Source organism: Ranitomeya variabilis, chromosome 8 (assembly GCF_051348905.1).
Source record: "Ranitomeya variabilis isolate aRanVar5 chromosome 8, aRanVar5.hap1, whole genome shotgun sequence".
In the NCBI taxonomy this organism is placed as follows: Eukaryota; Metazoa; Chordata; class Amphibia; order Anura; family Dendrobatidae; genus Ranitomeya; species Ranitomeya variabilis.
This window is the reverse complement of record NC_135239.1, coordinates 144,417,749-144,445,192: the sequence shown is the minus strand read 5'-3', so window position 1 is coordinate 144,445,192 and position 27,444 is coordinate 144,417,749. Positions and strand designations below refer to the sequence as shown.

Genomic DNA, 27,444 nt, shown 5'->3' with positions numbered 1-27,444 from the left:
AGATAGTTTGATTGAATCCGCAGAGGCGTCAGCCAAGAAGGCGGCAGCTCCACGCATAACAGGTAACATTTTTAAGATTGAATCTCGGGATGATCTGTCTTTGAGCTGGCTTTCTAATTGGTCTAACCATACCATCAGGGAGCGAGATGTACATGCGGCAGCGACTGCCGGTTTGAGGCCTCCACCAGCCGCTTCCCATGAACCTCTGAGGAAGCCATCTGCCTTCTTGTCCATTGGGTCTTTCAAGACCCCCATGTCCTCAAACGGAAGGGCATATTTTTTGGATACCTTAGCAATTGCCACATCCAGTTTGGGCGCCTTATCCCAGAAGGAACAGGATTGATCATCAAACGGATACTTCCTTTTCGGAGTGAGTAGTGACTTCCTTACAGGCTTTTTACATTCTTTCTTAATCAAAACCTGGATTTTGGATGTGTCTGAATCCATATCTTCCCCTGAATCACCAGATTCAGGAGACGGAGATCTATGCTTAGTCTTCCTTCGCTTTTTTCCTCCTTTGAGGGATTTAAAGGTCTCTTCTACCTGGACTTTAATCAGATTTTTTAGGTTTGCTGCAAACCCGGGGAGGCCTTCTGACACTGTCTGCTGAATGCAGATACTGCACAGTCTTTTATCCCATGAAGATGGAAGATCTTCTTTACATAAGGCACATATGTTATGTTTGGTTTTACTTGCGCTTTTCTTCCCCTATAAAAAGACACAAAGATAGGCCCTCACTATCGCTAACTTTCACGAAGATCACTTACCACCTTATGGACCCATAAATACCGGTTGGGAACGATCCATGTTCGTTGTCGATTTGTCCCTTGAGCCGGACGCCACGCTGGACCCTTTGCTACGCAGTGATCCAGAACGCCCTTTCCCGGTAGAATCCTGGTGGCCTTTCTGGGTTTGCCGCTTCTGCTGCTGCTGTGGCGGCGGCTGTGGAGATGCCCTGGGTAGGGGAGATACTTGCTCCCCATCGCTCAATGGTGAGCACTGGCCGGTCTCCATTTGGAAGCGTTCTTTCCCCCCAGGTGCTCCGCTTAAAATAGCGGTGGAAGGCGCCATTTTTTTTTTTCTCTTTTTGAGACCGTAAAAACCCAAAAGTCACTATCTCAGTAAATTATAATACTTTATAACACCAGCTTGAAAAAATTATTTTAAAATCCGAAATGTTGGCCTACTGAAATGTATGTTCAGTAAATGCACTCAATACTTTGTCAGGGCTCCTTTTGCATCAATTACTGCATCAATGCGGTGTGGCATTGAGGCGATCAGCCTGTGGCACTGCTGAGGTGTTATGGAGGCCCAGGTTGCTTTGATAGCAGACTTCAGCTAATCTGCATTGTTGGGTCTGGTGTCTCTCATCTTCCTCTTGACAATGCCCCATAGATTCTCTATGGGGTTAAGGTCAGGCGAGTTTGCTGGCCACTCAAGCACATTGATACTGTTTTTAAACCAGGTATTGGTACTTTTGGCAGTGTGGAAAGGTGCCAAGTCCTGCTGGAGAATGACATTTCCATCTCCAAAAAGCTTGTCGGCAGAGGGAAGCATGAATTGCTCTAAAATTTCCTGATAGACTGCTGCGCTGACTTTGGTCTTGATAAAACACAGTGGACCTACACCAGCAGATGACATGGCTCCCAAAACCATCATTGATTGTGGATACTTCACACAGCGTAAAGTACTGCAGTGTGCAGGCGCTGGGCTTCTCGGACCTTTCCCGGTGCCTGCGCACTGTAGTACTTTGCTCTGCCCTCAACAGGGCAAAGCAGTACGCCTGCACAGGAGCCGTGACAGAAGCGTCATCGCATGTAGATGGGAGGCGCTGGACCCGGACCGTGACGCACAATATAAATTGTTTTTCTCATCTTTTATGATACATCGGGGGCTTATCTACATCATTACAGAATGCTGTAGATAAGCCCCTGATGGTGGTGGCAGCAACTTATATACGAAAAAGTAGGTGACAGATTCCCTTTAACTGTTAACGATAATAGTAATTTTGACCTGGGGTGCACAAACTTTCACATGCCAATGTGTCATATAGCATGGATATAAGGATATAAAAAGTCCACACACTCGTTGAATTTCACAAATAATCTGTACAATATGTGATGCAGTGACTCCTGTTACAGGTAGAGTGCGCTGCATGGTCTTCCCAGAATAGGCATGGAGGCGTATTGAGGCTACAGGAATGCATGGCAATCGCAGGCATAGCTATGGTGATGAGTCGAAGTCTGGCATTATTGTGAATGGCCGGTATGTGCACTGCCAGCCTGAAGTAAGGTTGGTCTGGGACCTGTAGTCCCGCAAGTAATTCTGTCATTTGTATAAATTGTGAAGGGAGGCTGGCAGGGCTAGTTATGAGAGATGGGCGGGTCGAACTAGCCACACACACACTCCCATCTAGGGGAGTGGTTACAACCATATAATGTGACTGAGGTCTGGTCACATGGTCTCTGAGTTAGGTCCTGAGTCCTATGTGTTAGGAGTGCTGTCTCCCTGAAGAGCACGTGGTGGGACTCTGGTACTGGTGGCCTGGGTGTTGGATGGTCCCAACCGGGGACGGACGTCCTGAATAGCACCCAGACAGGGCACCTGTGTTGAGGACCTTGGACTGACGAGTCAGCCTGTGGAGCTGGAGCTCCTGAGAGGTAACCCCGGGTATGGGGAAAGAACTATGTGCTCTGATAAAGGACAGTTACTGAGCTGTGCAGTCACCCGGTGACTGGAGAGACTGGAGAGTGACTATGTGTAAACTAATGATGTGAATCCTGCAACGCTGAGAAGCAGGTAATCCAGACTGTGTGTGTTTGGCTCCAGAGCGAGCCTGAAAATTGGACTCTACCAAGTGTGTATGGTCACAGACCGATGGAGCAGAGCCATGGTATGAACTATGTTACTTTGTGTTTTGTGCTACTGGAGTTTATGGAGTAATAAAATCCAGTTAAACTTTTCGAAGAAACTACGGTCTGGCTGTGTGTTAAAAACCGTACCCGTGTCCACTTATATCGCTGCCAAGCAAGTGTTCCCCAATCCGTTAGTGAGCGCTATCTTACATATAGTGATAGAATGCGGGCAATGGTCCAGAAAGCATGTGTGGACGTAATTGCTGTGGCTCGGTGGGGCCACGAAGATTGCAAGCGTCTGACTGTAACTCGGCGGGGTTACGAAGTTTGCTGTGGATCGGCGGGTCCATGAAGTTGACATGCATCTTGCTGTGGATCGGCGGGTCAACGAAGTCTGCGGTGGAGCCACGCAAGCCCTTGTGGAGTGTAGCTGCAGCAAGAGGTTTCGCAGCAGCCGGAGCTGCAGCGGCTTGTGATCGGCAGCCGGAGGTGCCGACGGTTTGTGACTGCAAAACGAGCAGTCAGCAGGAACTGGTGAGGTGTCGAAAAGACATTGTGGTCTGGGTCGTGCGGACTCTTAAAGGACCAGTGCAAGCCCAGACACATAGTGGTGTATTGTGTGAACTGGGGCCTTGGAGTGCCGTGGGGGAGTCCACAGGGTGTACCCCAGGGAAGGGGTGGTGTCCCTAAAATGGGGCGGTAAACCGAACAGGGATGGTGTCCCTAAAAGGGGGTGGATCCCAAAAGGGGGCGGTAACCGAAACATGGCCTGGGTGACCCTCGAGACGGTCAGGGACATTGCATTTCATGATGTCGCTATAGTCCCAAACTTAACCTGTCCGGTGATAATAGGCCTGGACTCTAGATTATAGTCAGACTTGTGGGAGAAGGGAGCTCCTCTGCAGCAGGAGAATGGAGGGCTCTCTTTACTGATGGGATTTCATACTCAAGTGTCACTACCTCCCAGCCTCACGGGTCAGACATATGGGTGACCAGAGGAAAAGATGCGTCTGCCCAACTTACTGACCTGACGTCACCTGAAGTGTGCCACAATATAACTGCTAGTGGTCTGGTAGAGAAAACGAGTGGAGCTGACACCCAGATAGTGTGATTTGGGGGTTCACCATACTGTGGGGTGTGACATACACTTCGGGGGTGACTGTGACTCTGAGGAAGTAAGGGAGTACAGTAAAGAAGAACCCCACAAGAAGGGCATCATATAGCTCCATCAGCGGAAAAGTAAGATTATAAATTTAAGAATAAAAATAGTTTTTATTGTATAAAAACACCAAAACATAAAAAAAAAAAAAAAAAAAAAAAAAAAAAGTATGTGCACACGTTGCAGATTTCCTGCAGAACTGCAGCTTTTTTTTTCCGCGGAGAAACGCTGCAGATCTGCAAGTGATTTACAGTACAATGTAAATCAATGGCAAAAAAAAAATGCTGTGCTGATGGTGCAGAAAAATCTGCACAGAAAACGCAGCAGATTCAAAAAAGGACCATGTCAATTCTTTGTGCAGATCTGCTGCATTTCTGCACCCATTCCATAATAGAAATCTGCAGGGGTAAAAAAGGAAGAAATCCGGACAAAAATCTGCAACGTGTGCACATACCAAAAAAAGGTGCAGAATCTGACCTTCGTTTTCTGCCAAGAAATTCAGAATCTGCACAGAAAATTCCACAGTCAAATCTGCAACATGTGCACATTGCCTAAATGAGGTATCGCTGTAATCGTACTGACCCAAAGAATAAAACTACCTTGTTAGTTTTACCACACACGGAACGGCATAAACCCTCCTACCCCAAAAGAAATTCCTGTATTGCTGTTTTTTGTTCAAGCGATCAAAAAATGTCATGTGCCCGAAAATGGTACCAATAAAAACATCAACTCGACCCGCAAAATACAAGACTTCACATGACTCTGTGGGCCAAAATATGGAAAAATTATAGCTCTCAAAATGTGATGACGCAAAAATTATTTTTTGCAACAAAAGCATCTTTTAGTGTGTGACAGCTGACAAACATAAAAACCCGATAAATCTGGTATCGCCGTAATCGCACCGACCCGAAGAATAAAGTCACCTAATCACTTATATCGCACGAGGAACAGCTTAAAAAAATAAATAAAACCAATTCTTCACATTCTGTAGATTTTTTTTTATTCCGACTCTCAGTAAGGCTCGGCGCACATATATCTTGAGCTCTACGCTGAGCGCTTTCACTGGGGTTTTCATGTAAATCTCTGAAATACGTGAATCAGATGGAAACCCCAGCAGAAGATTCCCTGTAATGAGGCAGATGGAGGCACTGTGGATTCCATTGGACCTGTGATCCGGCAGTGTCCGTCTTTTTGGGATTGCATAAAAGTACAGTCTGCCACAGTTTTGTGCACTTCTGAAAAGGACAACGCTGAACACAGGCCAGATAGAGTCCAGAGTAACTCTGATGCCTCATTATAGTGAATGGATACCTCGAGGGTTTCATCTGAATCGCGTCACTCAGATTTAGATGGAATCCCCAAAGTAAGTGGTCAGCGTAGATCGCCAGATAAATGTGATCCCGAACATTATGTAAAATGCTCCCAATAAAAGCTTCAACTCAAGCCACAAAAAAAGCAGATCTGACATCTGTTAACGGTAATATAGGGGGCTTCCACATTACTGGTAGCACAAAAGCTCTGGCAAAGCAAAATGGCCCTCACCTGCCAAAAGAAATTCAGCAAATTCTGCTCTCCCAAATCCAAATGCCCCCTCCCTTCTGATCCCCACAGTGTACCTAAACCACATATAGCATCCACATGTTTGGCATTTCTCAAGCGATGAGAGCCTGCCTAACTTACGGGTGCATGCCTCCAGAAGCATGAGCTGGTCATAATGTACTGGTGACTGCAACATACTGGTCACTACAGCGTACGGATGACTACACCGGCAGTTTGCAATTTTAACTCGGCAACATTCATTGCTGCTTGTTTCTGGAAGATACCCATGGAGTCAAAATTGTCACTACAACTTTAGCTAAATTCCCCAAGGGGTATAATTTCCAAACTGGGGTCGCTTGAGGGGGGATTCAGATTCCAGAGTCTCTCTGCATGGCTAAGTAGTACTGTGCAGCCACATATGGGGTATTGCTACATTCAGTAGAAATTGTGGGACAAATTTTGGTGCCATTTTTACCCACTTCTTTTGTGAAAATTTTAAATCTGGGGCTAAAACAAAATTTTGGTGGTAAAAATGTAGTTATTTTGTCTTCACTGCCCAATGATATAAAATTCTGTGACACAACCATGGTGTCAACATGATCACTGCACCCCTAGATGAATTCATTCAAAGGTGTAATTTTTAAAATTGGGGCCCCTTTGGGGGGGGGGGATTCTGCAGTTCTGGCACCTCATGGGCTCTCCCAGTGGGTCATGGCACCTGCAAACCATAACAGAAAAAATCTGGCGCTCCTTGACTTCTGAGCTTTGCACTGTACCTGAAAAATATTTCCCGAATACATGTAGGGTATTGGCACATTCAGGAAAAAATGGACCTCAGTTTGTTGTTAAAAAAAATTCCTATTAGCCAGTAGAAAAATTAAAAACTTGGGGCTAAAACAACATTTTAGTGGTAAAAATGTAATTATTCTTTCTTAACCGTTCAATGGTATAAAACTTTTAGCTACATGTGTTGTCAATATGATCACTGGACCCCTAGATACATTCATTGAGGAGTGTAGTTTGTAAAATGAGTTCACATATAGGGGTTTCTGTTGTTCTGGCACCTCAGGGGCTCTGCCAATGTGACATGGCACCCTTATCTTTCAGGGTACATCGGGGGCTTATCTACAGCATTACAGAATGTCATAGATCAGCCCCTGATGCCGGTGGCCGCAGCTCATTCTCGAATTTTGGGGTGATAGATTCCCTTTAAGGAGTGCCGTGCGAAAGTATTCGGCCCCCTGGAACTTTTCATCCTTTTCCCACATATCATGCTTCAAACATAAAGATACCAAATGTAAATTTTTGGTGAAGAATCAACAACAAGTGGAACACAATTGTGAAGTTGAACGAAATTTATTGGCTATTTTAAATTTTTGTGGAAATTCAAAAACTGAAAAGTGGGGCGTGCAATATTTTTCGGCCCCTTTAACTTAATACTTTGTTGCGCCACCTTTTGCTGTGATTACAGCTGCAAGTCGCTTGGGGTATGTCTCTATCAGTTTTGTACATCGAGAGAATGAAATTCTTGCCCATTCTTCCTTGGCAAACAGCTCGAGCTCAGTGAGGTTTGATGGAGATCGTCTGTGAACAGCAGTTTTCCGCTCTTTCCACAGATTCTCGATTGGATTGAGATTTGGACTTTGACTTGGCCATTCTAACACCTGGATACGTTTATTTGTGAACCATTTCATTGTAGATTTTGCTTTAAGTTTGGGATCATTGATTTTTTGAAAGACAAATCTCCGTCCCAGTCTCAGGTCTTTTGCAGACTCCAACAGGTTTTCTTCAAGAATGGTCCTGTATTTGGCTCCATCCATCTTCCCATCAATTTTTACCATCTTCCCTGTCCCTGCTGAAGAAAAGCAGGCCCAAACCATGATGCTGCCACCACCATGTATGACAGTGGGGATGGTGTTAAGGGTGTTGCCTTTACGCCAAACATATCGTTTGGCATTTTTGCCAAAAAGTTCGATTTTGGTTTCATCTGACCAGAGCACCTTCTTCCGCATGTTTGGTGTGTCTCCCAGGTGGCTTGTTGCAAACTTTAAGCACCACTTTTTATGGATATCTTTGAGAAATGTCTTTCTTCTTGCCACTCTTCCATAAAGGCCAGATTTGTGCAGTGTACGACTGATTGTTGTCCGATGGACAGACTGTCCCACCTCAGCTGTAGATCTCTGCAGTTCATCCAGAGTGATCATGGGCCTCTTGGCTGCTTCTCTGATCAGTCTTCTCCTTGTTTGAGATGAAAGTTTAGAGGGACGGCCGGGTCTTGGTAGATTTGCAGTGGTATGATACTCCTTCCATTTCAATATGATTGCTTGCACAGTGCTCCTTGGGATGGTTAACGTTTTGGAAATCATTTTCTATCCAAATCCAGATTTATACTTCTCCACAACAGTATCACGGACCTGCCTGTTGTGTTCCTTGGTCTTCATGATGCTATCTGTGCTTCAAACAGAACCCTGAGGCCACGTTCACACTTTGCGGCGTCCCTCTGCGGGTTCTCCCGCAGCGGAATTGATAAATCTGCAGGGCAAAACCGCTGCGATTATCCCTGCAGATTTATCGCGGTTTGTTCCGCGGTTTCCGCTGCGGGATTACTCCTATACTATTGATGCTGCATATGCAGCAATATGCAGCATCAATAGTAATGTTAAAAATAATAAAAATTGGTTATACTCACCCTCCGATGTCCGGATCTCCTCGGCGCTGCACGTGGCGCTTCGGTTCCAAAGATGCTGCGCAGAGAAGGACCTTCGTGACGTCACGGTCATGTGACCCGGGCGTCATCACGGTCATGTGACCGCGACGTCACCGCAGGTCCTGTTCGCACAGCAACTCTGACCGGCCGGCCGCGTGCAGCGCTGAGAGGTGAGTATAACATGATTTTTTATTTTTATTCTTTTTTTTTACCCCAAATATGGTTCCCAGGGCCTGGAGGAGAGTCTCCTCTCCTCCACCCCGGGTACCACCCGCACATTAACCGCTTACTTCCCGCAACGTGAGCACAGCCCCATGCGGGAAGTAAGCGGTTCAATGCATTCCTATTGGTGAAGAATCGCAGCGATTCTGCACAAAGAAGTGACATGCTGCGGGTTTTAAACCGCTGCGTTTCTGCGCGTTTTTTCCCGCAGCATGTGCACAGCGGTTTGCGGTTTCCATAGGGTTTACATGTAAATGGAAACGCTATGGAAACTGCTGCGGACCCGCAGCATCAAAATCGCCGCGGTTCCGCGATAAAAACCGCAAAGTGTGAACATGGCCTGAGACTATCACAGAGCAGGTGCATTTATACGGAGACTTGATGACACACAGGTGGATTATATTTATCATCATTAGACATTTAGGACAACATTGGATCATTCAGAGGTCCACAATGAACTTCTGGAGTGAGTTTGCTGCACTGAAAGTAAGGGCTTGTTCACACTTTGCAGATTTTGCTGCGGATTTTTCCGCAGCGGATTTGGAAAAACCGCAGTGCAAAACCGCTGCGGTTTTCACTGCGGATTTTCCTGCGGTTTCTTCTGCGGATTCCTCTGCGGGTTTTCAACAGCACTTTCCTATTGGTGCATGTTGAAAACCGCTGCGGAATCCGAAGAAAGAAGTGACATGCTCCTTCTTTTTTTCCGCAGCAATTCCGCGCGGTTTTTTTAAGGGATTTTCCGCAATGTGGGCACAGCGGTTTTTGTTTTCCATAGGGTAACATTGTACTGTACCCTGCATGGAAAACTGCTGCGGATCCGCAGCGTCAAATCCGCTGCGGATCCGCAGCAAAAACCGCAAAGTGTGAACATAGCCTAAAGGGGCCGAATAATATTGCACGCCCCACTTTTCAGTTCTTGAATTTCCACAAAAGTGTAAAATAACCAATAAATTTCGTTCAACCTCACAATTGTGTTCCACTTCTTGATTCTTCACCAAAAATTTACATTTGGTATCTTTGTTTGAAGCACAATATGTGGGAAAAGGTTGAATATGTGTGTGTGTGTGTGTGTGTGTGTGTGTGTGTGTGTGTGTGTATGTATGTGTGTATATATATATATATATATATATATATACTGTATTTTTATGTAGCAGTTCACAGACTTTTTACTTTCTGTGTTTCTTTCCATAGGGTGGTGTCACTGCTATGACTGTTTTCTATCCATTAGACACTGCTCGTCTCAGATTGCAAGGTAAACTGTAGAAATGTGATAAATATGGTAAAACTTTCCATGAGTTTTGTCTAGTCTCATTGACTCTTCTCTGCTTCATGTGTGACCTATAAATTGCTGATATGACTCTTTTTTTCCCAGCTATCTCTGTAAAATATACTATGTGCTATTTTATTGTTTGCACCTTTTTCCTAAGTCACATACTGTAGTATTTCTTTCATAAGATGCAAATTGCCTCTTCAGAGAAAAAGAAGACTTAAACTCTATAGCGCCACCTGTTGGAAGTAGCGATCCTACAAGTCACAATCAACACTTTAACAAGTCGTGCAGTATGACTTACGATAAAAGCCAAATCAGTATCTCAATTCGCAGACACGGTGTTTTGGGCTGTTGGCCCTCGTCAGTGCGAAGCATGAGAACTAATTTGGCTAGATGAGAGGCTCTGGACTGGGGTTCACAAGCTGAACACTCTGGGCCCAGTTCATCAAGCAGTTTTTACCATAATTCTGAATTTGTTGAGCGGTGTATTCATCTTTGGGTGTGGTTGAAGCCACAGGTACCTCACAGAATTTTATTTAATTGGGCTATTGAAATAAAATAATAATTTTTACAGCTAATATGTTATATTAGCTGCACATTTTTCATTTCACATGGGGTAATGGATGAAAATGGACCTGACTAAAAATTGTTACATATTTTTTTTTTCAAACACAATAATATCACATTTGTCCTTGGAAACTACTGTTTAAGAACACAGCAAGGCTTAAAAGGAAGACGTGCTATTAGGTTTTTGCAGTAAATTTTGCTGCAATAATTTGTATGCACCATTTGTAGAGCCTGTAAAGTGCCAGAACAGCAGAAAAGCCCCCAAAATGAGCCATTTTACAAGTTTCACACCTTCACAAATCCATATATAGCACTTGTTTGCTATATATTTTTTATGTGATTTGGATCCCACACTGCTGATATATACGTCCCTCGTCCTGGTATATACAGTCATGGCCAAAAGTATTGACACCCCTGCAATTCTGTCAGATAATGCTCAGTTTCTTCCTGAAAATTATTGCAAACACAAATTCTTTGGTATTATCTTCATTTAATTTGTCATAAATGAAAAAACACAAAAGAGAATGAAGCAAAAAGCAAAACATTGATCATTTCACACAAAACTCCAAAAATGGGCCAGACAAAAGTATTGGTACCCTCAGCCTAATACTTGGTTGCTCAACCTCTCAACCTTTAGCCAAAATAACTGCGACCAATCGCTTCCGGTAACCATCAATGAGTTTCTTACAATGCTCTGCTGGAATTTTAGACCATTCTTCTTTGGCAAACTGCTCCAGGTCCCTGATATTTGAAGGGTGCCTTCTCCAAACTGCCATTTTTAGATCTCTCCACAGGTGTTCTATGTGATTCAGGTCTGGACTCATTGCTGGCCACCTTAGAAGTCTCCAGTGCTTTCTCTCAAACCATTTTCTAGTGCTTTTTGAAGTGTGTTTTGGGTCATTGTCCTGCTGGAAGAACCATGACCTCTGAGGGAGACCCAGCTTTCTCACACTGGGCCCTACATTATGCTGCAAAATTTGTTGGTAGTCTTCAGACTTCATAATGCCATGCACACGGTCAAGCAGTCCAGTGCCAGAGGCAGCAAAGCAACCCCAAAACATCAGGGAATCTCCGCCATGTTTGACTGTAGGGACCGTGTTCTTTTCTTTGAATGCCTCTTTTTTTCTCCTGTAAACTCTGTTGATGCCTTTGCCCAAAAAGCTCTACTTTTGTCTCATCTGACCAGAGAACATTCTTCCAAAACGTTTTAGGCTTTTTCAGGTAAGTTTTGGCAAACTCCAGCCTGGCTTTTTTATGTCTCGGGGTAAGAAGTGGGGTCTTCCTGGGTCTCCTACCATACAGTCCCTTTTTTTTCAGACGCCGACAGATAGTACGGGTTGACACTGTTGTACCCTCGGACTGCAGGGCAGCTTGAACTTGTTTGGATGTTAGTCGAGGTTCTTTATCCAACATCCGCCCAATCTTGCGTTGAAATCTCTTGTCAATTTTTCTTTTCCGTCCACATCTAGGGAGGTTAGCCACAGTGCCATGTGCTTTAAACTTCTTGATGACACTGCGCACGGTAGACACAGGAACATTCAGGTCTTTGGAGCTGGGCTTGTAGCCTTGAGATTGCACATGCTTCCTCACAATTTGGTTTCTCAAGTCCTCAGACAGTTCTTTGGTCTTCTTTCTTTTCTCCATGCTCAATGTGGTACACACAAGGACTCAGGACAGAGGTTGAGTCAACATTAATCCATGTCAACTGGCTGCAAGTGTGATTTAGTTATTGCCAACACCTGTTAGGTGCCACAGGTAAGTTACAGGTGCTGTTAATTACACTAATTAGAGAAGCATCACATGATTTTTCGAACAGTGCCAATACTTTTGTCCACCCCCTTTTTTATGTTTGGTGTGGAATTATATCCAATTTGGCTTTAGGACAATTCTTTTTGTGTTTTTTCATTTATGACAAATTAAATGAAGATAATAATACCAAAGAATTTGTGTTTGCAATCATTTTCAGGAAGAAACTGAGTATTATCTGACAGAATTACAGGGGTGTCGTTACTTTTGGCCACAACTGTATGTCCAACATCCTGGCTCCGTATATAAATACCCCATTTTGGCATATGTCCCCTGTTCTTCTGCTGTTCTTTAATGTATGGAAGAAAAAAACAATTATACTCACCAGGGGCAAACATAGAAGTCATGGGGCTCCATAGAAATAGTATAATACACAGGCCATAGCCATCCATAGTCGCTACGCCGCTGATTCTCCCTCTAATATGTATTCGGTATATTTACTAGGATTCGCATATGGTTACTGTGGGCTCATTTTCTTTGACTTGCTTATTACATTTTTTCTATCCCATGTTGCTGAACCCGCACATGATGGGTATTATATATTTGTCAGGTATTTGATAAGTATTTAGGGACTAGATGGTAGCCCGATTCTAACGCATCGGGTATTCTAGAATATCAATACAAAAATTTCCAGATTCATTATAGTGACTACTGTCTGTCACCCAATCATCACATATACCTCCATAAATTAGCTATATCAATCAGGAGAACCAATGGAAGTTTATATAAAAAATTAACAAGCTTCATTGAGAATAATACACATACTTAAAACACAGGCACATGTAGTATATAGCACAGCCACGTAGTATATAGCACAGCCACGTAGTATATAGCACAGCCCACGGAGTATATAGCACAGCCACGTAGCACATAGCACAGCCACATAGCACAGCCACGTAGTATATAGCACAGCCCACGTAGTATATAGCATAGCCCACGGGGTATATAGAACAGCCACGTAGTATATAACACAGCCCACAGAGTATATAAAACAGCCACGTAGTATATAGCACAGCCACGTAGTATATAGCATAGCCCACGGAGTATATAGCACAGCCCACAGGGTATATAGCACAGCCACGTAGTATATAGCACAGCCCACGTAGCATATAACACAGCTCATGCAGTATATAACACAGCCCACGTAGTGTAGAACACAGGCCACATAGTGTATAACACAGGCCACGTAGAGTATTGCACAGCCCACGTAGTATATTGCACAGTCCACGTAGTATATTACACAGCCCACGCAGTACATTGCACAGCCCACGCAGTACATTGCACAGCCCACGCAGTACATTGCACAGCCCACACAGTACATTGCACAGCCCACGCAGTATATTGCACAGCCCACGTAGTATGTTGCACAGCCCACGTAGTATGTTGCACAGCCCACGTAGTATGTTGCACAGCCCACGTAGTATGTTGCACAGCCCACGTAGTATGTTGCACAGCCCACATAGTATGTTGCACAGCCCACGTAGTATGTTGCACAGCCCACGTAGTATATTGCACAGCCCACGCAGTATATAGCAATGTGGGCATCATATCCCTGTTAAAAAAATAATTAAAATAAAAAATAGTTATATACTCGCCTTCCGTTGGCCCCGGATCCAGGCGAAGCGGTTACCGATGCTCCTCGCGCGCTCCGGTCCCAAGAGTGCATTGCGGTCTCGCGAGATGATGACGTAGCGGTCTCGCGAGACCGCTACGTCATCATCTCGCGAGACCGCAATGCATGGAGCGGACACCGGAGCGTCCCGAGGAGCGAGAAAGGCCGGTTCTGGATCCGAGGGGCCGACGGACGGTGAGTATAATAACGATTTTTTTGTTTTTTTAATTATTTTTAACATTAGATCTTTTAACTATTGATGCCGCATAGGCAGCATAAATAGTAAAAAGTTGGTCACACAAGGTTAATAGCAGCGGTAACGGAGTGCATTACACCGCGACATAACGCGGTCCGTTACCGCTGCCATTAACCCTGTGTGAGCGCTGACTGGAGGGGAGTATGGAGCGGGCACTGACTGTAGGGAGGAAGGAGCGGCCATTTTGCCGCCGGACTGTGCCCGTCGCTGATTGGTCGTGGCCGTTTTGCCGCGACCAATCAGCGACTTGGATTTCCATGACAGACAGAGGCCGCGACCAGTGAATATCCGTGACAGACAGACAGACAGAAGGACATAAAGACGGAAGTGACCCTTAGACAATTATATAGTAGATGATACTTACTCTTAATAGGAATTAGGCATAATTACTAAGAATCACATATAGTTAGTGTGGATATTTATTATATACACAATATATTATACACTCACTGGCCACTTTATTAGGTACACCTGTCCAACTTCTTGTTAACACTTAATTTCTAATCAGCCAATCACATGGCGGCAACTCAGTGCATTTAGGCATGTAGACATGGTCAAGACAATCTCCTGCAGTTCAAACCGAGCATCAGTATGGGGAAGAAAGGTGATTTGAGTGCCTTTGAACGTGGCATGGTTGTTGGTGCCAGAAGGGCTGGTCTGAGTATTTCAGAAACTGCTGATCTACTGGGATTTTCACGCACAACCATCTCTAGGGTTTACAGAGAATGGCCCGAAAAAGAAAAAAAATCAAGTGAGCGGCAGTTCTGTGGGCGGAAATGCCTTGTTGATGCCAGAGGTCAGAGGAGAATGGGCAGACTGGTTCGAGCTGATAGAAAGGCAACAGTGACTCAAATCGCCACCCGTTACAACCAAGGTAGGCCTAAGAGCATCTCTGAACGCACAGTGCGTCGAACTTTGAGGCAGATGGGCTACAGCAGCAGAAGACCACACCGGGTACCACTCCTTTCAGCTAAGAACAGGAAACTGAGGCTACAATTTGTACAAGCTCATCGAAATTGGACAGTAGAAGATTGGAAAAACGTTGCTTGGTCTGATGAGTCTCGATTTCTGCTGCGACATTCGGATGGTAGGGTCAGAATTTGGCGTAAACAACATGAAAGCATGGATCCATCCTGCCTTGTATGGAGCATCTTTGGGATGTGCAGCCGACAAATCTGCGGCAACTGTGTGATGCCATCATGTCAATATGGACCAAAATCTCTGAGGAATGCTTCCAGCACCTTGTTGAATCTATGCCACGAAGAATTGAGGCAGTTCTGAAGGCAAAAGGGGTCCAACCCGTTACTAGCATGGTGTACCTAATAAAGTGGCCGGTGAGTGTATATATGCTATACTTATTGCACTTTTCATTTTATTGTCATGTAGTATTGTTACATTTGCTCTGGTCGCTTTTATTTTAGTGAAAGAAAAAAATCAATGCACAAGACAAGTGCTCAAGTAGGGTCCACAACCAAAGGTATATGCAGCACAACCTGGCACTCAAATGGATAGAAGCTTTTAACTATGTTCATAGTAGTCCAGAAATAGTACAATAGTGCAGATGCTTCTGTCTAGAGATCTTCATCAGTGTGCTATAGGGTATATAAAAAAAACAACTTTATCAACATAAATATACACATCCATAAAAAACATTTGTCAAAATAAAAGTAAAATTTAAAGTATGGAAAAAAAAAAACTGCACAATTTTTAATCTACCATATTTTACTGCATGTAAGATGACTTTTAACCCCTGAAAATCATCTCAAAAGTCGGGGGTCGTCTTGTACGGCGTGTGCAGGAAGCGGTCCCATATGGTTCCCAGGATATGGAGGAGAGGAGACTCTCCTTCAGGCCCTGGGATCTATATTCATGTAAAAAAAAGAATAAAAATAAAAAATATGGGATATACTTACCCTCCGACTGCCCACAGCTCTCAGCGGCGCAGGCGGCGGCCTCCGTTCCTAAGGATGCAATGAGCGAAGGACCTTCGATGACGTCGCGTGACTGTGACGTCATCGAAGGTCCTTCACTCATTGCATCCTTAGGAACGGAGGCCGCTGCTTGCACCGCTGAGAGCAGGGGGCCGTCGGAGGTTAAGTATATCCCATATTTGTTATTTTTATTCTTTTTTTTACATGAATATGGATCCCGGGGCCTGAAGGAGAGTCTCCTCTCCTCCAGACCCTGGGAACCATCCGCACCGCACACGCCGTATAAGATGACTGGGCGTTTAAGATGACCCCAGTCTTACACGGCGAGTATATCCCAAACTCCATATTTTATATGGAAAAGTTGGGGGTCGTCTTATACGCCCAGTCGTCTTATACACCAGAAAATACGGTATATTCTTGGAAATATGGTCATAAACTATACATTAGTCTAAAGGAATGGTAGTATGTTAAATGGACCCACCCGACTACTCCGCAAGAAATCGAAGGATGACACAGTATCCGAGACAGTAAATATATTTTGAATGTCATTAAAGATATGATGTGGAGCAATGAATATGCATGGATCGCATGTGATGTTAATACTTTGTATACGGCTATACCACATGATTTGGCTATTATTGCGTTATCTGAACAACTGCATAAGTATGGTAACTATTCTAACAATGTAACCCCTTCCCGCCGTGGCCCTTTTTCGTTTTTCGCTCCCCTCCTTCCCAGAGCCATAACTTTTTTATGTTTCTGTCAATATGGTCATGTGAGGGCTTATTTTTTGCTGGATGAGTTGTACTTTTGAACGACATCATTGGTTTTAGCATGTCTTGTACTGGAAAACGGGAAAAAAATTCCAAGTGCGGTGAAATTGCTAAAAAAGCGCAATCCCAACTTTTTTGATTGGCTTTTTTGCTAGCTTCACTAAATGCTAAAACTGACCTGGGATTATGATTCTCCAGGTCATTACGAGTTCATAGACACCAAACATGTCTAGGTTATTTTTTATCTAAGTAAAAAAATTCCAAACTTTGCTGCTAAAAAAAAAAAAAAGCACCATTTTCCGATACACGTAGTGCCTCCATTTTTCGTGATCTGGGGTCAGGTGAGGGCTTATTTTTTGCGTGCCGAGCTGACGTTTTTAATGATACCAGGTTTATGCAGATACGTTCTTTTGATCGCCCGTTATTGCATTTTAATGCAATGTTGCGGCAACCAAAAAAACGTAAGTCTGGCGTTTCAATTTTTTTTTTTGCTATGCCGTTTAGCGATCAGGTTAATGTTTTTTTTTTATTGATAGATCGGACGATTCTGAACGCGGCGATACTAAATATGTGTAGGTTTGATTTTTTTTATTGTTTTATTTTGGATGAGGCGAAAAGGGGGTGATTTAAAATTTTATATTTTTTTCATTTTTTTTCATATTTTTAAAAACTTTTTTTTTTACTTTTGCCATGCTTCAATAGCCTCCATGGGAGGCTAGAAGCTGGCACAACTCGATCGGCTCAGCTACATAGCAGCGATCATCAGATCGCTGCTCTGTAGCTAAAATGCAGGCTTGCTATGAGCGCCGACCACAGGGGGGCGCTCACAGCAAGCTGGGATCAGTAACCATAGAGGTCTCAAGGACCTCTATGGTTACCATCCTGATGCATCGCCGACCCCCGATCATGTGACGGGTCGGCGATGCGCTCATTTCCGGACGCGCTGCCGGAAGCGGTAGTTCAATGCCACTGTCAGCGTTTGACAGCGGCATTTAACAGGTTAATAGCGTCGGGTGAAGCGCGATTTCACCCGCCGCTATTGCGCACATATGTCAGCTGTACAAAACAGCTGACATGTCGCGACTTTGATGTTGGCTCAGTGCCGGAGCCCACATCAAAGCAGGGGACCCGACCTCCGCCGTACTAGTACGGCGCATGTCAGGAAGGGGTTAAATTAATTTATTGTGAAAGTAACGTATTTCCTGTTAAACCAGGTTATTTGAATCACTTAACTTCTGCTTCCATTAACATGCTAAGTCTTAGTACCAGTTCCTGTAAACTTCAGTTGTTGGTTAGGTGATTTCATAAATAGAGAATATCTCATTAAATCTGATAAGTTAACCAACCATACATATAAGTGAAGTCTACAAATATAGATCCTCTCTGGGAAAAAAACAAAAGGCAAGTTATTGTAAACTGTAAAATAATTCATTTTTTACTCTTGTTGGTGCTCCAAAGCGATAGACTTTATCTTGATTGAATAATATCTAAAGCCTTCACAATCTTCCTTCCTGAAGCACAGTCGTTTGTACTAGGACATTTTTGTGATCTTACTACTCCCTCCCTATCAGAGGATTCCTTGGTTATCAGCTCTCAGATGCTGTCCTGTGTGAGGGGAAAAATTACTTACCAGTAAATTGATTTTCCTGAAACTCATCACAGCACCCTAATTTTCCCTCCCTCTGTCTTATGGTTGGTGGCGGTTCTCAATCTTCTTTTCTCACAATGAAGAATGGGCTTGAGTGAATGTATAATTAGTAACAAGAATAATTATTATAATTTGGGTGACTCCTACTTGACGTCTTGGAAACCACATTGAAGGAGGAAGAGGGAGTTGCTTTTTTTTGTGCTGTTGTCTTCCTGTCCAGTGATGGGGCAGATGCTACTCACTCAGGTGCTGTTATGGGTTTCAGGAAAATCAATTTAGTGGTAAGTAATTGTAAAGAACCTGCACCACTGCACCCCGCCTGATGGTCACTATTGCGTCAGAAGGATCATGTAGTGCAGTCGGCCCACTTGCACCAACGTGACGTTCCCCACCCCCTGGGGAAATATAAAGTCAGCTTGTTATAGTTTTGCACAGACAGCTCCTGTTCACACGGACCCAGGGAGGCACCGGGAGTGAGAGAATGTGACCCATGCAGTCACTGGCCTGGCAACACACTCTTGCACACAACCCAAACAGGTTGAGAGGCCACTTTCGCTAGCACCAATGAAACAGCGCTTGGTAGGACTTCCACCAGTTCCTTGTTATAAGCCTGGTCCGTTAACTGGATTATATCGGGTCAGAGTCCGGCCCCGGTAGCATGGAATGTTAAGTCGAGACTACGGTCATGTGGCTTCATGGATCAAGATAAAAGAGCAGCTCAAGATTAAATTATATATTTAATCACCTTAAGGGTACACTGGAGAATACACTATATACACAATGGTTATATATACACAATGGTCAGATATGCAAATACAACAGTGTTAGGACAAAGTATGCAGAATATAAGAGTCAGTTACCAGTCAGATGAAAGGCCTGGCTTGCGGGGTAGGGGCTGCCAAATGGGAGGTTTGTGGTCCCCTCTGTTCTTTAACTTCTCCCCACACGATATGTCGTCCCAACCTCACCAGAGAAACAGCAATGGGTCATGCTTTACATGAGCATTCAACCCCTTTGGTTCACTCCCCTCCTCCCTCTGGGCTGAACCTTAATCCCCTCCCCTTGTCTCTGGCAGCTAAAAACTCCAAAACCTAATATGGGTCATAACTCTTTAATGGATGGTCCAAGGGAGGCGATTTTGGCGCCATCGGATCCGACCAGGCCCCTGCTACGCATTGAAAACATACACCGCTTTGCTACATGGCTCCTACTAGCCATTCTAAGTATCTCACCACCCTCGGGTTCTATAGCTGATCGAGGCACTGGAAGGTGTTTGGCTCGTTCCAGAGATCTCGAAAATGTAACCGGTGTGTGGCTAGGACATACGATAAGTCCATATTCTCCTTATGAAATCATAGCTTACTGAACAAAGCATTTTGTCCTGAGTTTAGCTGGCTCAAGATGTGAGATCTGTTACTCACAGCCTTTTGAGGCTTGACCACCTTCTGAGCTAGGTGTCATGTTACAGCTGCACAAAGGATGAGGGTTCTATAATCACATGCCAAATAGGATACAAATGATTGACATGACATTATATCTCCTATATCCTTCAGAGAAATAATCATTTTTGATCCAGCAGGTGTTTTCCAGAAAAAGCAGAGTGCATGTGGATGAGGATGAGGAAAAAGCCAATATGCTAAATGACTTTTTTCATCAGTATTTACAAAAGAAAATCCCATGGCAGCCAATATGACTAGTGATAAAAATTCCCAATTAAAGGTTACCTGCTTAACCCAGCAGGAAGTACGGCGGCGTCTAAAAATCACTAAAATTGACAAATCTCCGGGCCCGGATGGGATACACCCCCGAGTACTGCAGGAATTAAGTACAGTCATTGATAGACCATTATTTTTAATCTTTAAAGAGTCCATAATAACAGGGTCTGTACCACAGGACTGGCGTATAGCAAATGTGGTGCCAATATTCAAAAAGGGAACAAAAACTGAACTCGGAAATTATAGGCCAGTAAGTTTAACCTCTACTGTGGGTAAAATCCTGGAGGGCATTCTAAGGGATGCTATACTGGAGTATCTGAAGAGGAATAACCTCATGACCCAGTATCAGCACGGGTTTAATAGGGACCGTTCATGTCAGACTAATTTGATCAGCTTCTATGAAGAGGTAAGTTCCGGACTGGACCAAGGGAGCCCAGTGGATGTAGTGTATATGGACTTTTCAAAAGCTTTTGATACGGTGCCACACAAAAGGTTGTTACATAAAATGAGAATAGTGGGGATAGGGGAAAATATGTGTAAGTGGATTGAGAGCTGGCTCAGGGATAGGAAACAAAGGGTGGTTATTAATGGAGCACATTCGGACTGGGTCGCGGTTAGCAGTGGGGTACCACAGGGGTCAGTATTAGGCCCTCTTCTTTTTAACATATTTATTAATGACCTTGCAGGGGGCATTCAGAGTAGAATTTCAATATTTGCAGATGACACTAAACTCTGCAGGGTAATCAATACAGAGGAGGACAATTTTATATTACAGGATGATTTATGTAAACTAGAAGCTTGGGCTGATAAATGGCAAATGAGCTTTAATGGGGATAAATGTAAGGTCATGCACTTGGGTAGAAGTAATAAGATGTATAACTATGTGCTTAATTCTAAAACTCTGGGCAAAACCGTCAATTAAAAAGACCTGGGTGTATGGGTGGATGACAAACTCATATTCAGTGGCCAGTGTCAGGCAGCTGCTACAAAGGCAAATAAAATAATGGGATGCATTAAAAGAGGAATAGATGCTCATGAGGAGAACATAATTTTACCTCTATACAAGTCACTAGTTCGACCACACTTAGAATACTGTGCACAGTTCTGGTCTCCGGTGTATAAGAAAGACGTAGCTGAACTGGAGCGGGTGCAGAGAAGAGCGACCAAGGTTATTAGAGGACTGGGGGGTCTGCAATACCAAGATAGGTTATTACACTTGGGGCTATTTAGTTTGGAAAAACGAAGGCTAAGGGGTGATCTTATGTTAATGTATAAATATATGAGGGGACAGTACAAAGACCTTTCTGATGATCTTTTTAATCATAGACCGGTGACAGGGACAAGGGGGCATCCTCTACGTCTGGAGGAAAAAAGGTTTAAGCATAATAACAGACGCGGATTCTTTACTGTAAGAGCAGTGAGACTATGGAACTCTCTGCCGTATGATGTTGTAATGAGTGAGTCATTACTTAAATTTAAGAGGGGACTGGATACCTTCCTGGAAAAGTATAATGTTACAGGGTATATATATTAGATTCTTTGATAGGGCGTTGATCCAGGGAACTAGTCTGATTGCCGTATGTGGGGTCGGGAAGGAATTTTTTTCCCCATGGTGGAGCTTGCTCTTACCACATGGGATTTTTTTGCCTTCCCCTGGATCAACATGTTAGGGCATGTTAGGCTATGGGTTGAACTAGATGGACTTAAAGTCTTCCTTCATCCTTAATAACTATGTTACTATGTTGCATAGTGAAAATTGCAAATATGCAAATTTGATGCCCAATAGATTGTGCCAAACTTGTTCTTCTGGAGATGCGTACCTGGTAAATTCAGTGGGTTCTTACTTCTACAGTAATGTTGAGCCCTTACTGTGGGGCTCAACAGGGTGGAGGACCATTTGCATTTGGGAGCTTAGATTTTTTGAATTGCTTTTTTAAATGCCACTTCACTTTTCCAGAGTATTTGAGCTACTAATAGGGGCTCATTGAGACATCAGTTTTTCACACACAAATTATATCTGTGGTCTCACAGATACAATTTATACCAATCATAGTTTATGGAGCTTTTCACGTTTGTGAATTTTTGCAGCTCCATCCTCTCAATTGTGGAGACATTTGTGATTTTAATCTGAGTATGCAATATATGGGTCCATGAAAAAAATCAGACCGTGAATGGATTCCATCCGAATCAAGTATTTATATTAAGATGGAAAGCCCGATGTAAGTGCTCAGTGTAGAGCACAGAATAAATGTGAACTGATTCAAATTTTTCTGGACCCCAAAATGCCACCAATAAAAAGTTCTACTCAATCCACAAAAAATAGTCCCCACTCGGGTTCGTCACCTGTAACAGACATTATTGGGGGTGTACACATTACTGGTAGCACAAAGGCTCTGGAAAAGTGACGTGGCTCCCACCAAAAGAAATCCAGCAAAATCTATGCCTCCAGAAGCATGAGCTGGGCACAATATATGGCCACTACAATGGCATATTTTGCATTTTCACTTTGCATCATCCATTACTGCTTGTTTCTGGAAAACACCAATGGAGTCAAAATCACTACACCTGTAGATAAATAACCAGAAAGGTGTAATTTCCAAATTGGGGTCAGTGGAGGGAGGATTCTGCTTTTCTGGCACTTAGGGGCTCTGTATATAGACTCCGCAAACTAGTCTACTAAAATTTGTTTTTCAAGAGTCAAATAACGCTCCTTCCCTTTCGAGTCTCATCGTGTAGCCAAACAGTACAGTACAGCCACATATGGAGTATTCCCTTGTTCAGCAGAAATTGTGCAACAAATTATTCTGTAATTTTTATATATTTCTCCTTGTGAAAATTTAAAATTTGGGGCTAAAACAACATTATAGTGGTAAAAATGTAATTTTTTTTCTTCACCGTTCAATGATATAAAATTGTGTGAAACGCATGGTATCAATATGCTCACTGCACTCCTAGATTTCTGTTAGACGTGCAGTTCATAAAATGGAATTACTTATGGGGGGTTGTGCTGTCCTGAAACTTCAGGGGCTCTGCCAATGTGACAGGCATCCGCAGACCATTCCAGGCAAATCTGCTATCCGATATATAGCGCTCCTTCCCTTCTGAGCTTTGCACTGTGCCTAAAAAGTAGTTTTCGACCACATATGGGACATTGCTGTACTCAGGAGACATTGCGTAACACATTTTGTGGTCCATTTTCTCCTATTAGCCCTTTTGAAAATTTAAAAACTTGAGGTGGCTAAAACAACATTTAATGGAAAAAATTAACTTTTCAGCTTCACAGCGTAATGTTATATAATTCTGTGAAATACCTGTGGGTTTAAAATGCTCAATAAACCCCTAAAGGAATTCTTCGAGAGGTGTAGTTTCCATAATGGGTTCACTTGTGGGAATTTCTGCTGTTCTGGAACCTGGGCGGTCCCCCAAATGCGACTTGGCATCCACAATCTATTCCAGACAATTTTGGACTCCAAAAATCAGATAGCGCTCCTTCTCTTTCCCTTCCAAGCCCTTGAAGGGTCTAGTTTCCAAAATGGGATCACTTGTGGTGGGTTTCTATTGTTTAGGCACAGCAGGAGCTCTCCAAATGGTACATGGTGTCCTTCTCGATTCCAGCCAATTTTGCTTTCAAAAAGTCAAACTATGTTCCTGCTGTTCCGAGCCCTGCCAACCGCTCAAACAGCTGTGTTCCCCTGACATATGGGGTATCGTCGTACTAAGGAGAAAATTGCACAACATATTTTAAGGTTCATTTTCTCTTCTTACCCTTGTGAAAATAAAAATTTTTTGTAAAGAACCTGAAGGATTAATAAACTTCTTAAATGAATGTGGTTTTGAGCACTTTGAGGGGTGCAGGTTTTAGAATCATGTCAGTTTTGAGTATTTTCTGTCAAATAGGCCCTTCAAAGTCACTTCCTGGCCGAATTATTGCAATTTCACATGTTTTGTGATACACGTTTATTTCTTTTGTGTGTATTGGAACTACAAAAAAAAAAGAGGGGAAAAAAGTCAAATTGGGCATAATTTCTCACACAACCCAAAAATGGGCCAGACAAAATTGTTGGCACCAGCGGCCTAATATTTGGTTGCACACCCTTTTGAATAAATAACTGCAAATAAATTGCTTCCTATAACCATCAACAAGCTTCTTACACCTCCCAACTTGAATTTTGGACCACTCTTCTTTTGCAAACTGTTCCAGGTCACTCATATTTGAACGAGGCCTTCTCCCAACAGTCATTTTAAGATCTCTCCACAGGTATTCAATGGGGTTTAGATCTGGACTCATTGCTAGCCACTTCGGAACTCACAAGTGCTTTGTTTCCATCCATTTCTGGGTGATTCTTGAAGTATGTTTGAGGTCATTGTCCTACTGAAAGACCCATGAAATAGGACGCAAACTCATATTTCTGAAAATGGACACTACATTGCAATTCAAAATCTTTGGTAATATTCAGATTTCATGATTGCTTGCTCACAGTCAAGACTCCCAGTGCAAGAGACAAAAAACAGCCCTAAAACCTCTCAGAACTTCCCCCACATTTGACTGTAGACAGCACTTTCCGAGCAGTGAGGTCTCAGGACCAAGAAAAGGCGCGTATGCTATAAATGTATTAAAATAATTTTATAATCTTTATTCTGAATCCATGTTATTAAAATCAAGTTTAAAAACAAGCGGGAATTTCCCAAATGTAGCAAACTAATAATCTGCAGCCCTTCACATAAGGATATAAGCACTCTAAATACCAAGAATAAAGCACAGATGTAAGTAAAAAATAATGGAAATGTCAATGCTAATAAAGTGGCAAGTTGTTCATGGCAGAACTATGTCAATGAATAACATAAAGTGCAAGTGCTGCTGTACTGAGAAGTTCTGCTTTTTAAATAGTGTTGTGATCATTGAATCACATGCAGTAAGTTCTGTGGTCTTATTTAGCAGTGCATCATCATAATAAGGCTACTTTCACACTAGCGTTTTTTTGCATATGTCGCAATGCGTCGTTTTGGTGAAAAAACGCATCCTGCAAAGTCATCTGCAGGATGTGTTTTTTCCCCATAGACTAACATTAGCGACGGTTGCGTCGTGTTGTGGTGGACCGCCGGCAGCAAACAACGTTACATGTAACTTTTTTTGTGCCGACGATCCGCCATTTCCGACCGCGCATGCGCGGCCGGAACTCTGCCCCCACCTCCCCGCACCTCACAATGGGGCAGCGGATGCGTGGAAAAACAGCATCTGCTGCCCCCGTTGTGCGGCGCTTGCACAGTATGCGTCGGTACGTCGGGCCGACGCTAGTGTAAAAGTAGCCTAAGTCGCCAAGTAAGTAATGTAATCTTAATACAGTGCATTGTCTTTTAAAAGTACCAAATAATTGTGCTTATTATTGTAGGAAAGTGAGTCTGTAGGTATCAAGGCTACCACCCCAACGCCGCTGTTTCCCCTAAGCTTCTTCCAAGGGTTGTTGGAAAAAGCTTAGGTTAAACGGTGACATTGGGGTGGTATTATTTTTTGCTTACATCTGTGCTTTGTTCTTGGTATTTAGAGTGCTTATATCCTAATCTGAAGGGCTGTATGTTATTAGTTTGCTACTTTGGGGAAATCCCTGCTTGTTTTTAAACCTGATTTAATAACTTGGATTCAGAGTAAAGATTGAAACATTATTTTAATACATTTATACCATATGTGCATTTTCTTGGTCCTGAAAGCTTACTTCTCAGGCAGTGTTGACAAATTCCATTTCGGAGATTTTTGTGTTTATTTTGATGCCTCATTGTGTTTATTATACAGTGCCTTGCGAAAGTATTCGGCTTCCTGGAACTTTTCAACCTTTTCCCATATATCATGCTTCAAACATAAAGATACCAAATGTAAATTTTTGGTGAAGACCCAACAAGTGGAACACAATTGTGAAGTTGAACGAAATTTATTGGTTATTTTAAATTTGTTTTGAAATTCAAAAACTGAAAAGTGGGGCGTGCAATATTATTCGGCCCCTTTACTTTCAGTGCAGCAAACTCACTCCAGAAGTTCATTGTGGATGTCTGAATGATCCAATGTTGTCCTAAATGCCTAATGATGATAAATACAATCCACCTGTGTATAATCAAGTCTCCGTATAAATGCACATTCTCTGTGATAGTCTCAGGGTTCTGTTTGAAGCACAGAGAGCATCATGAAGACCAAGGAACACAACAGGCAGGTCTGTGATACAGTTGTGGAGAAGTTTAAAGCCAGATTTGAATACGAAATTATTTCCAAAACTAAACATCCGAAGGAGCACTGTGCAAGTGATCATATTGAAATGGAAGGAGTATCATACCACTGCAAATCTACCAAGACCCGGCCATCCCTCTAAACTTTCATCTCAAACAAGGAGAAGACTGAGCAGAGATGCAGCCAAGAGGCCCATGATCACTCTGGATGAACTGCAGAGATCTACAGTTGAGGTGGGACAGTCTGTCCATAGGACAACAATCAGTCGTACACTGCACAAATCTGGCCTTTATGGAAGAGTGGCAAGAAGAAAGCCATTTCTCAAAGATTTCCATAAAAAGTGTTGTTTAAAGTTTGCAACAAGCCACCTGGGAGACACGCCAAACATGTGGCAGAAGGTGCTCTGGTCAGATGAAACCAAAATCGAACTTTTTGGCAACAATGCCAAATGATATGTTTGGCGTAAAGGCAACACAGCTCATCACCCTGAACACACCATCTCCACTGTCATACATGGTGGTGGCAGCATCATGGTTTGGGCCTGCTTTTCTTCAGCAGGGACAGGGGAGATGGTAAAAATTAATGGGAAGATGGATGGAGCCAAATACAGGACCATTCTTGAAGAAAACCTGTTGGAATCTGCAAAAGACCTGAGACTGGGACGGAGATTTGTCTTCCAACAAGACAATGATCCCAAACATAAAGCAAAATATACAATGGAATGATTCACAAATAAATGTATACAGGTGTTAGAATGGCCAAATCAAAGTCCAGACCTCAATCCAATTGAGAATCTGTGGAAAGAGCTGAAAACTGCAGTTCACAAACGATCTCCATGAAAACTCACTGAGCTTGAGCTGTTTGCCAAGGAAGAATGGGCAAGAATTTCAGTCTCTTGATGTACAAAACTGATAGAGACATACCCCAAGCGATTTGCAGCTGTAATCGCAGCAAAAGGTGGCGCAACAAAGTATTAAGTTAAAGGGGCCGAATAATATTGCACGCCCCACTTTTCAGTTTTTGAATTTCCACAAAAATTTAAAATAACCAATAAATTTCGTTCAACTTCACAATTGTGTTCCACTTGTTGATTCTTCACCAAAGATTTACATTTGGTATCTTTGTTTGAAGCATGATAATGTGGGAAAAGGTTGAAAGGTTCCAGGGTTA

The 27,444-nt window shown here is 43.1% G+C and overlaps 1 protein-coding gene across 1 annotated transcript in view; it reads left to right on the top strand.

Annotated features, from left to right (window-relative positions):
• Positions 1-27,444, top strand: part of SLC25A17 (solute carrier family 25 member 17) — a 156,309-nt gene that overhangs the window by 6,271 nt on the left and 122,594 nt on the right. Inside the window, exon 2 of the mRNA XM_077277738.1 lies at positions 9,674-9,734. Coding sequence (XP_077133853.1) covers positions 9,674-9,734 — 61 coding nt within the window. The remainder of the gene's footprint in view (positions 1-9,673; positions 9,735-27,444) is intronic.